This window comes from Perognathus longimembris, chromosome 3 (genome assembly GCF_023159225.1).
Source record: "Perognathus longimembris pacificus isolate PPM17 chromosome 3, ASM2315922v1, whole genome shotgun sequence".
Lineage (NCBI taxonomy): Eukaryota > Metazoa > Chordata > Mammalia > Rodentia > Heteromyidae > Perognathus > Perognathus longimembris.
This window is the reverse complement of record NC_063163.1, coordinates 10,844,089-10,856,855: the sequence shown is the minus strand read 5'-3', so window position 1 is coordinate 10,856,855 and position 12,767 is coordinate 10,844,089. Positions and strand designations below refer to the sequence as shown.

The 12,767-nt window shown below is 40.1% G+C and overlaps 1 protein-coding gene across 1 annotated transcript in view; it reads right to left on the bottom strand.

Annotated features, from left to right (window-relative positions):
• Window positions 1–892: 892 nt before the first annotated feature.
• The window catches only part of Abcc4 (ATP binding cassette subfamily C member 4), a 203,452-nt gene continuing 191,577 nt past the window's right edge, over window positions 893–12,767 (bottom strand). The window contains exons 30-31 of the mRNA XM_048341177.1: window positions 8,266–8,400; window positions 893–1,701 (exon numbers count right to left, since the gene is read on the bottom strand). Coding sequence (XP_048197134.1) covers window positions 1,594–1,701; window positions 8,266–8,400 — 243 coding nt within the window. The 3' untranslated portion in view covers window positions 893–1,593. The remainder of the gene's footprint in view (window positions 1,702–8,265; window positions 8,401–12,767) is intronic.

The window sequence follows — 12,767 nt, the reverse complement described above, 5'->3', positions numbered from 1 at the left end:
AAAATCCTATGATGACACTAAAACAGAAATGGAACAGAAACACACTTATAAGACTATCTTTCAACTTGTAAAATCCAAATAAACATATATACATTTAAGACATCTCTCATATTTAAACAGACCATATCATCATTGTTGCCATTTCAGTGTCCTGAAATACAAACTGTAACTATGAATAAACAACTTTGTGTGCGTGATTTATTTGGACTAAACATTAATCACAGATTTTTCTGGATACAACAAGTCAAACAACCAAGACACTCAGTGCAATTTGGTGGTTTCTGATGTATGCTTTTTTGTGTGTGTGCTTCATTCTCCAAAAACATGTTTTTCTCTGTGAATGAGTCTAAACACCTGTTTGGTATAGGCATTTATATTTGTGTACACATTTACATATTAATAGATTCAATGTGGGTGGTTACACCTTATTCTAAGAGGTCTTGAGAATCTCTTTAGTAACATCAACTCAATATACCACTGCCACCACCGTCAATGTAACATTAACAACCTGCAGTTCAAATGAAACACAGCCTAGGAAGTACTGTGGTTTGTTGATTCACTAATCCAATGGGCCTAAAGAAAACGGCTATTAGTGGTCAGAAGCAAACTCATCTGGACAGGCTCATGAAAATGAAGCTCCGGATGGAACCTGAGGGCGCACTGCGTAATTACCACCAACATCTGCATGGTTTTCAGGTTTTCTCACCAAGCAGGGAGAGCCTATGCACGCAATGGTTGAAAGGTGTCAAGAAAGGCTAAACCCCAAGGCTTAGAGTCAACAGAAGGCTTACTTTCTGTAAACCAAAAATCCAAATAAGAATAATACCGCATATTTTAGGAGTTGCAATTAGAGGTTTGGCTTTTCTTTTCTTTCTTTATTTTTAAAAAAAAAAAATATCACCATGCAGCAATACAGGTTCACATCCAAGTCAGAAAAAACTACAAGGCCAGGATGCTCAAACCTGTGTGGCCATCTCTACCGGGCCACCTATCAGAGAACATCTAATGAAATATTGTCCTTCTATACTTTAGCCATATATCTTTTTTTTTTTTTTTGAGGGGAGGGGTAAGATTCTCTCCACTATGTCACATAAACTAAGGAATATATATATTTCTCGGACTGTTTTCACCAGAAGCTTTGGGGGAAGTCATGGATCTTGGTTGTAGACAGTGGTAAGACAAAGTGGCAACTTCACACAGTCTTCAAGTAAACAGAATCCCTGAAAAACAAATATGTTCTGCTCTGGACAATGAGAGGAGCCCACTCACGTCAACTTTGTGCTATTATTCCTTACAAAGTCAATGGGCTTTGGTTCTCAAGTCTGTTAAGGCACAAAAGATGGCAGACACCTTTTGCTGGTGGCCTGCCACTCTGATTTGGATTTTTTTTTCTTATAAAGAGTAAGTATAACCTTCAGGTAAAAATAACAGACCATTTTGTTAGAATTTGAAATCAATGGATGAAGTTGGAGAAAAATGCAAACAAACCATCTTGGATGTGTAAATATTTGTTGCTAGAGTTAAAAAAGAAAAGTACAATGTAGTTCCGGTGGTACCCAAATGACTTCAAACCAGACTTAACATCTTGTTGAATCACAGTGCAGTCTCAAAAATAGTTAAGGTGGAGGGCTGTCCATTGGAGGTGTTCATAACCACAGAGCCAGTGTGAGTGATATCTGGGTAATTTCGTTTGAAATATACCTGTTTAGAAAGAAAGAGATAAAGAGGGCATGTTAAAAGGTATGCAAGTCCTCTAACACAATGCATTTCAATGCTCACTTCTTCATGTGAAGGAAACTGTACCCCATCTGGAGATGTAATTAAAACCCAAATGAGCCAGGCACTAGTAGCTCCCACTTATTACTCTGGCTACTCAAGGAGGCCGAGATCTGAGGATCTTGGTTTGAAGCCAAACCTGGGCAGAAAACTGGGAGAATCTTATCTCCAATTAATCACCAAAAAGCCACAAGTAAAGCTATGAGGGAAGCAATAGAGGGCTAACCTTGAGCAAAAAAACTAAGGGACAGCAACCCAGGCCCTGAGTTCAAACCTCAGTAGTGGCACAAAAAAAAACAAAACAAATGACAACAAAACACAAGCCCCTCAAAACACAGGGATGGATATATCATAGAGAGGAATTATCCCCAAGAAACCCCTTGGCTGGGCTGGGCTGCGGCCCAACAACCTGTAGATCCACTTTAGCTCTGATCACTGATTCACTGATAAGTTTTATCACTCCATTAAATTGATAAGCAAGGCCATTTTACTGACTCAAAACCCAGAGATAAATTAAAAACAGAGTGACAAAGAAGCTGGGAAAGCTAGCATTGGCATGAGGGTTTCTCATTTTCACACATAAAAATGAGCACAATAGATTTGGATGTTAATATCAGGTTGTAATCCCTATATTTTATACACCCTTGATTGACAACCATTGAAATGCTGGCCTCTATGTATGAAATATCCCGGTGTTTAATTTGTGCGGCAAAGCAGTCACAAGGCCCATAGAAAATGTGATCTGTGGATAGTGGGCCATAATAATGAACAGAGAAGCAAAAGCTTTAACAATGACCCAACCAAGCAACTTCTCTAAAAATGTAAGATGATACCAAATAATAGGTCGGTTCTTTGAGTTCCTGAATTCTACCAATTTCTAGCAGAACTAGGAGAGATACAGGTTTCCTGATAAATGTATAATCAGAACATAAAGGAAATGAAATGCTGTCAAGTTTCTCTGTTCCACAATCGTTGGTTTTTAGTAGCTGTATCCTATCTTGGTTCCTTGACAGATGCGCATAACAAAATGAAATAATGTCAAGACTTGTGAGCTCTTATCTCCAAATGTGTTTGGATGAAAAAAGGGACTTCAGATGTGATTTTTTTTTTCCACCAAAGAAGAATGTAAAAAGTTTTGTTTGAGTCTTTAAAACAGAAAATATTTCATGTCTCTGCAGCTGACACATGTCATGAGCTGGGTCTCTCAGACACACAATTCTGGATGCACTTCATAAAAATCCAGCTCCAAATATATTTGTGGGTGTTATAAACAAAGTTATCACTGGACTTTACAATCAAAAGAGAAGGGCATTGAGGCACCTACCTACATGGTACTCATAATTTCTTTCTTTTGTTGCTTGCATACTTGTTACTCTAAAAATTTCACTACAAAGAAAATTCAAATTATGAGAATACCACTTGAGAAGAAAAAGAAGAAATTCTCAACTGGATCAAAGTTGAGACATTTCCATTATAATGAAAAAAATCTCTGTGTGTGTGTGTGTGTGTGTGTGTGTGTGTGTGTATTTCTTATCACCTCCCCCTCACACTTTTTATTTTAAGGCAGGTAGCCCTATTTTGCATGGTTCTATATTTATGCATGCCAAAAAGCTATTCCTTGTTGGAACTAAAAGCAGCCCAAAGGGCCAAAAGAAATAGAATTCACTTTCTATTGCTTGAGAATCTTCCCCCCAAAGAGTTTGGCTTCTTCTCCATGACCCATTTAATGTAATATTTATAAGAAAAATATTATTATTAATAATTCTTAATTTAAATGGTGTTAGCTGTCAAGTCTGCAATGTTTTGCTGGAAACAAGTTCCTATGTATAAAGTCCTCGATATGACCTTTCTTTTTATCACATCTCTTATCATGTTCTATAATACATTCGAGATAACAGCACAGGTAAGACACAGCCTCTTCTTTACGGAGCAGATGATGAAAGGAGTCAGACTGCTATTGCTCTCTGGCCGGGTCCTGTGTCTCAAGCTAAGCCCAGGATGGAGGCGCCCAGTCTCAGTTCTCAATCCTGGACTTAGTGCTGATCCTAGAAAACACTACTCTCCCTCTCCACACTGGCTGCCCCATCTGTGAATAGAGATAACACTGACTTACCTCACTGGAACTAATTAATGGCTACAAACTACAGGTTGAAAACAGACTGAGTTAAGTGTTGGGTGTTTACGAGGGCTGCATAAGTACATGCAAAGTAGCAGCATTACTCAGCTGAAAAGAGAAAAACAAAACATCCAGGAGCCCCTTGGGGGGATCTTTTGATTTACTTTTACAGAACCCCAGAATCCCAGTTGAGATGATGTTACTTGAGTGAATATGGTCACCTCGTAGGCAGAAAGGCATGGCTACAAGAATACTGGAGGCAGAGTACCAATACTTAATAACTGGTAATTTTTCGATATTGTTTAGATTCAACTGCCTCAGTTTTTTCATATGTCAAAAAGGGTTATCAAGCCAGGCATCACTGGCTCACACCTGGGATCTAGTTATTCAGGAGGCTGAGATCTGAGGATCTCAGTTCAAAGTCAGCATAGGCAGGAAAGTCTGTGAGACTCTTACTTCCAGTTAGCCAGCAAAAAAACAACTAATGACCTTTAAACCCAAGTCTGTTCCATACTGAGAAGACGCGACATGAGATATTAAGACAATAAAAGACCTCTGAGAGAAGCAAAGTAAAGTGGAGTTGGGGGGGGGGGGGGTCTCAGTTTTTGAGCCAGTTTAGACCCAGGCCCACAAAGGTTCTTTTGAATGGTAGAACAAAATTCATAGTGAAAGCCTAAGTCATGAGTATTTGTGGGCTGAAAAGAACACCAAAAATTCCAAAGCAAAAAGGACAGGACTATATTATAGACTACTTTACTCTTGACATGTAAGCCATACCAACTGCGCCAATGTACATAAGGAATAGTTCAGAAGACCTATGTAATGTCATTAACAAAAAGAGCTAATGAAAAGTTGTGAAGCTATATACTTTACCCAGACATGATTGGGCCTTTTCAATGCCCAAAGAAGACAAAGACTGCCTTTATACTAGGACACAAGAAAGAATGAGTAATTCCAAATGGGTAGAAAGGGTACGGAAAGTATTTTCTGATAAACACACAATGACAGTAAAACTGAACAATAAAATAGGAAATAATATCAACAACAACAACAACCAACGAACTCCTATCATCAATTAGTTTTGAAAATCTCCTTCTTATATAATTTATGGGCCAAAAAGAAGTCAAAGCCCTAACCGTAGGATGTAAAATAGGAGCTTTGATGGAATTACCCATTGAAATCCACATAGCTAAAGCAGCATTCAGATGAACATTCAAAGCCTTAATTTTTTTATGTTAATAAGGAAGAAAGAATGCAATCAAATGCATTGAAGAACAAACAATAAAATACAACAGTAAAGACTCAATAAAGAACAGACACTGAATAGTTGTAAGACATGAACAAAGGAATTAGTAAATAAACCCAAGAGCTTATTCTTTGGAGGGTGAAAACTTAAGAGCTAACTTACATAGAGAGGAAAATAGCAAGCAGACTAGAGAAAGTATAAATATTAGGTAGCTATTAAAAAGAATGAAATAACTGTGCATTATTGGTACACTTGCTGCCCAAAGAGTTAACAGTCAGGAACAATTTCATCTGTGCTTACAAATGAGAAAGGCTGTATATGTGCACACTCTTGTTTATGCATATACTATGTGAGATGGTAACAAGATTCCATCCAGAGGGAAGGTATGTATACATGGAGTAGAAGAGTAACTTGCTTTTTATTTATAAGTTAAAAATAATACAACTTAAACAAATCGTACCAGCACAAATCAAGCTGATTAAGAATAGCTTTTTGTTTGTTTTTGTGTCAATATAGTACTTCACATTCTTGCTTGGTGTTACACTTCCACTTTGGACTTTTTGCTGGCTGGTTGATGTTAAGTGTGTCACGGACTTTCCTGTCCCAGATTGGCTACAAACCAGGCCTTAGCCTTCTTAAGATTGTAAGGGTGAGCTACTGATACAGCCTCAGAACAGAGTTCTTTTGTTTTTGTTTTTAAATGCTGGTCTTGGGGCTTGAACTCAGGGCCTGGGCATTAGGCACAAGCCTTGAGCTTTTTTGCTCAAGGTTAGCACTCTACCACTTGTTTCATACCTCCACTTCTGACTTTTGGGGGTTAATTGTAGCTAAAGGTCTCCTCAAATCTCAGCCTCCTGAGTAGCTAGACAGGCATAAGCCTTCCCGCGCAGACCCCAGCATAGTTTTTAATTAGACCATTTACAGCTACTTAGAAGAGCTCTGGATCCTTCTTTTGTCACTATCAGGAAGTAAGGGTTGAGTCTCTAGCCTTTTGAAATCATTTCAAACTTCTGTCACCAATGCTTTACATTCCTGCAAGGGTGGCAACCCCTGCCATCTTGAAAGATGAGCCCCTGCAGGACGTTTGATGACCACGGCCTGCTAAGTGCTTCTTTACCTAGCCAATCAGGTCCAAGCACCTAGAAACCAGGATGCGAAGATTTCCTAACTTTTGTATATAGTGATTTCGAGAATGGCACCTCTATTACAGGAACAACGGAAGAATGCAAATCTCCATGAGAACTGGTCACCAGGGAAGGAAAATGGACATTCATCTTGTTAGGTCAGTGCTGCATTGTGTGGGTGGGACCCCCTCCTCCCCAAACCACACGTTCAGGTCCTAGCTGTCAATACTTCAGAGTGTGACAGAGTCCTTGAAGACACGACTAAGTTAAAATGATCCTGGACCAACATGGCTGACACAGAGCAGCTCAAGGCACACTATTCAGATGACCATGTAAACACATGGAGACCACAAACCCAGGAAAGAGGCGTCAGAGGAAGCCAGTCCTTGATTGTGAACTTCAAGCTTCCAGAACTGCAAGGATATTCATTTCTGTGTAGGCTCATGTCAGCCCAGCAGAGGAACATATACCCCCGCACCGCCCCCACCCCCCGCGTGTTGTATGCATTGAAAAAGTACTCTCCCTACTTCTCCAAGGATGATGGCAGAAGGTCGGCCTACGAGTGATTCAGCTCACCTGCTCTGACCTTTTCAGAACAGCAACTACGTGGTCAAGAATACGTGACTTGGAAGTACCTCTCCCCAGATGTTGGTTTTTCTTTTCAAACAAGTGAATTCTGATCTACGAGAGTGAAAAGCCTGTTGACTTAAGACTAATCCGCACAGTGCAACAGTTCTGAATGATGCGTGGATATTTGATCTGGGACGTGTAAGAAAGGCTGACAATTTGACAGCTTGTTCTTCTAAGAGGGCCACGTGCATGCAGAAAGAATGTCAAGAAGATCTCCAACTTGGGTGGGAATCAAGATCGGTATTTCCCTGTCTTTCTGCACGGGTGATCTATATACCAATGATTCGGCAGGCCTGAAGTCTAGAGGAAAGTTCAGCCATGGTGAGGACGAGAGAACTGGCCCCAACTTGGAGACAATACAAACTAGGGCCAATGTTTCCTAACTCCACAGAAGAGCTAGCGTCGGGCATCGGCCTCACTCAGCCCTGGCCCTGCCCCTGTCCCTCTGTATGCCCTCCTGAGAACCCTCATCAATCAAGTGGGATAAAGAGAGAACTGTGTGAGGATCAAGGGAAAACACGCATGCAAGGACTACGTAAACTATGCAAAAATCAAGTCTACAGAACTCTCCAAATGCAAGTTGCCATTGATAGTGCTGAGCTAGATGAAAGAACCTCAGGAGACTCTGACATATGTTCTCGTATATGTCATATGTCATATGACATATGTTCTGACATATGTTCTGGAATGAAAAATGCTGATCTGGAAGAAAAGCTAATTCTGCCCCTGCTGTGAACTGGAATAACCGTGGGCCACTTTACTTCTCAGGGCATTCGTTTTTTCATCATTAGAATAACAGTGCTCAACGGTATTACCTTCTAGAAGGTAAGAGGATGACAAAATCTATCATTGGACCTCATCCTAAACGGCAAAGTATCAATGGGTAGTAGCATGGGGAGACAGCAACAGTCTATAGAGTTTTCTTTACAAATTGCTACAGCCAAAACCAAAGGTAACAAATGTGTCCCTCAAGAGATCTTGCTAGAAGACACAGGACAATTTTCTGGATGTGCTGTGACAGCATTTGCATCTCAAACATTCTGAACGCTGCCAGTAAGAACAAAATGCAACAGGTCTGCAGAATGTCCTATGCGCTCCATGAGAATCTGAAGCCACAGAATCTTAGAGGGGCGGAAAGCCCCGTGTAGCCTCTCTCGGTTTTAGGCACACTGCTTGCACGTGCCAGTGTTCTCCCCTCCCCCACCCGCCCAGTCCTCACAGACCTGACTTCAACCCTGAACGTGTTGAAGCTTTGTCTCTGGAGGCTTATAATTGAAAAGGGCACATAGTGCTCGTTAGCAGACCCACAGTGCCAAATTGTGAGGAGGGAACTGGTGAGACACACTTTAATTACAGCTCCTGGGCACGCTCACCTGTTTTGCTATCTCAGTCAGGGCCGCGGCTTCTCCTTTCCCCAGCTGCTGTACCATCTTGTAAAAGAAGCTGTCTGTATTTTGCAGCAAAATATATGGCTCATCATATTCTTTCAGTCTTCCTGAATCCAAAACCTGGTAATCAGCAGAAAGAAGCTCATTGAAACACAATGTTTTGGAGCAACATATTATCACTCAGACAATATTTCGGAAAGGATCAGGAGAGGGAGGATATAGAGAGTCTATTTGGGTGGTAGGCCTGGAGGGTGTTTAAATGGTTTGATGACCCTGTTTTCTGAAGCAAACAAAGGCCTAACCTGACCTTTTATTATTATAATGTTATAGGAAAGGAAGAAAACGAAAGTTCTAGACTATGATTAGGGGTGCTCAACAGTCCTGTGGCATTTTATGTTCTGCCAATGGCATTTGGGAGTTGTTATTATTAGTTGGTGCTTTTAAAACTCTCAGACTGAGCTTTCAGAGGTATTAACACATAGATCCAGAGTTGGAAAAGTTCTTTTTTTTTTATTGCTGTGTTTTTTTATTCCTCCCTGTTTTTACTTTGGAATGGCATGCCATATATGAGTTCTTTGACCAAGATGTTATTTTACTTATTTATTTTTAATTACATAGTCGTACACAGGGGTTTCAATTCACCATGTCAGTTTAGGAGTAGAATGCATCTTGATTGGTGTTACCTCTTCCATCATTCTCCCACATCCCTCCTCAAGTCATTTTGTTTCATTTTCATATGTGCACATTGAATATTATGACTACATTAGCCCACTCTTCCTCTCTCCATTCATCAACAGTCCCTCCTCTTCAGTCTCCCTTCTAGTACACATCCCTGCTTTCTGAAATTATTTTGTTAGACTGTCAGTTAGATGTTCATAGGCATTATACTATTAGACTCTTTCCCTCAGAATAGCATACTTGGGTCCATTTGTTTGTGTATAGCTTCATATAGTTCTGTATGTATTTTCATGTATGTTTATAATTTAGATCTAACCTCTGAAATTTCCTAATTGAAGAAAACTTGACTCATCTAGGGTAATATCAGACAAAAACCAAAATGATAATGACCCGACAGCAAATGGATTGTCGGAAATCATCTGAACAGTTTGAAAAGAAGCAAATGCTTCTAGAATTTCTTTAGGCACCTAGACTAGGTGGGCTGGTTAGAGGAACAAAATCCATCAGCTATGGAGTTAAAGGTGTGCCCCAAAATTGCCTCTGCCCATCATTTATAATCTTGGGAGGGAGAAAAACTGGCCAAAAGAGCTGCTACCTAAGCAGCTTTAGCCTAATTGCTCTGCATACGGGAAATCTCTAGAAATCCAATTTTCTCTTTGGATAAGACTAAAGAAGCAATTAAGAAACTGAGCTCCAAAGTCCAATGATTGCAATATACCAAGGGCAAGGGGGACCCACTGTTGAGGATCTGCTGTCACAATTACCTTGCCTTGCTTCTTCCTCTCTCCCTCTAGCTGCCTGCTTTTTAGCTGTTTTATAGCTCATTAATATGTCCACTGGAAATGGAAAGGTGGAGGGAGGGACTCTTTCACTCTGCACTTCAACTTATTAGTGGCTTTGGTAAATGGTTTCAGAGAGAAGAAAGAGTCCAAGACAATTGGCTCAAGTGTCATACCTAGGAAAAGAGTTCTGATGTTAAGTGGCACTTAGTTCTTCATTTAGGCTGTGTTTATAATAAATTCATCTGAAGAGAACACACTAAATCTCTAAGCAGGACACAGGTTTGTTTTTTTCATATCTAGATATTGCAGTTAATTCTGACCCGAGGTATTTAATCGGAAACATTTATTAAATCTCATAAAGGGCATTTTCCTGCTAATCTTTTGTTTACTACTGTGAATCACTACTAAGGGCAGCTTTTCTCAAAAGAGTTCAAGAATAATTGAATCTGTCACATCGACATAATAATTAAAATGTCCTATAATTTGGCATGCCAGTTTAGATGCCCTGAATGTGTAATTTTACTTAAGCATAGCATTACAGGACATAACCACTCCTCCTGACGTTCAAGAAATAAAAACAAAAACCCTGCAAATTTAAAATACAGGTTTTTCCCCATACTAAAGACTAAGTAAATAAGTGAATCAAGTTACTTTACAAAATGATGAACTTTCTGTTCTGCAAAAGCAATACACAAACTTTAAAAAAAAATCACCATTTCAGAGATTGTGGAGGCTGAACTCTTTGACTATACATAATTTGTAATGGAAAGAAAGTACTACTACTCTACTATTTTCCCCCTCTTCAACACCTTACTTAATTTATTCAAATTGGAGACATTGGTTAATCGTCCCACCTTCACTTACACTGTCTGAAAATACACAAATGCCACTCAGACCTCTATGGTCAGGATTGACCACAATCTAAGAAGGCATAGCCAGAAAAACAAAAAACAATACTCTCAAAAAGCAAGAGGATTAACAACAGAAGCTACAGAAAGATTATGTTGGTCATAATATTTGGTGCCTGAACATATATACAATTTAAATGACTGCACACTTTATTTTGTTAGGACTGTTTCAAAGCTGGGTGTGGCCATATGATAGAACTGCTCTAATTTGATATAAAACTTGATTAACTTATTAGGACTAGGTTTGTTTTGGATACTGGGGATCGAACCTCGGGCCTTTGCTCGGGCACATGCTAAGCACATGCTTTACCACTATGTTAGCTTTTAAAGACAATACTTTAAAAATAAATAAAAGACTTCTTTGATAGTATCTGAATATGCATTCGAACATATAGGGCTGATGGTGCATCTCAGTTCTAGGTCCAACCCCAAACATCACACATATAGGTACCCCTCTCGCCCCCACATAACACATACTATAGCATTAGGGGAGGGGGTTGGGTATATTGGTGTGTGCAGGTCTTGGGGTTTAAACTCAGGGCCTAGGCACAGTCCCTGAGTGTTTACACTCAAGGCTACACTCGTACCACTTGAGCCACAGATTCATTCCTAGCTTCTTGCTGGTTAATTGCAGATAAGAGGTAATGCTCACAGATTTAACTGCTCAGTAAAAAATATGCCTGTAAACAGAAATGTGTCCTATCTCTACCTTCCACTGAAATTTTATTTTACTCAGGATCCACATTATTTACTGGGTACCTGGTAACATACTGGAAAAAGAGAACCAACTTCATTATACTTTGAAGATTAATAAGTAACTCATGGCCAAAACATACTGGAAGATAATTCAACTTTTAATTCCTGAATTTATTAGGCATGCCTTTATTGCAGTTAGGTCAGTAAGGCTAGACCCAATGGAGGAAGAAAAGTCCTTGCCTTTAGGGGACTTGTGCTCAAATGACTATAACACAAGAAAAAATAGCAAGACAAACAGGAATGTAACAGCAAGAGAGGTCACTTCCGGCCAGAGATTCTGAAGAAAAGCTATGGACAGGAAAGGGTAGTGAACTGGGCCAGAGTAATAAAGACATGGACACACACACAGATAGGAGTGGGAAGACAGTCATCATTCCAGATACAAAGAACATGGACCCTGAGTCCTGGAGGTGCACACCTGTCACCTCCTCAGAGACAGGCAGAGACCTGTTGTGTACACCATTGCATCACCAAGGCCTGACATGGTACACAACAAGTGCTAGGCACCCAATACACATGGGCTGTAAAGACAAAGGGGTGAAATCCAGGGCGTGAATGGATGACTGTCCAATGGAATAGTTTGGGAAGACTACAGGAGGACAGCACATGGGAAAGAGTCTAAAAGATGAGGTCAGACAAAGCAAAGGGAAGTTGGGCTTAGATAATCAAGATATGGACTTGGAGGACCATATCATTCAAGTTCATGGCTAAAGCCAAATTAGTGATGAAAGCAGAGGCCCGGAGACTTATTGGTGTTAAATATTGGCTAAGATAAAGAATAGAAGGGACAGTTATTCTACATGGAAAGAAATGCCAGAAACAGACTCTTACCCTCCCAGCTTCAGGATTTACTGCTGTGATAAAACTGCTGAGATCTTTCAGAACAAGCAACTCTGAATACTGTTTTCTGTATAGAAGAACAGAATGAATGTCCCATTTTTATCCTAACACAAATCATTTTTCATCTATGAGAAAAGGCTCCATGCTGGGAATGGGGCTTAATGGTAGAGTGCTTGCCTAGCACGCATGAAGCCCTGGGTTCAATTCCTCAGTACTACATAAACAGAAAAAGCCAGAAGGGGCGCTGTGGCTTAAGTGGTAGAGTGCTAGCTTTGAGCAAAAAGAAGCTCAGGGACAGTGCTCAAGTTTAAGGGGACTGGTAAAACAAAAACAAACAAAAAACTGAGAAAAGGCTCCTGAGTTGGCTTCCTGGGTCTCCCACCCTTCCTGTACCCAAGTAAACTGTGAGAAAAACCACACATTAGGCCAAACACACTGAGGGGACAGGCACCCCTCAAGATCTCTCCAGGAATGGCAACCTCAAAATTGTTCTCTAGAAGGCAAAGGAAAAATACATTACATG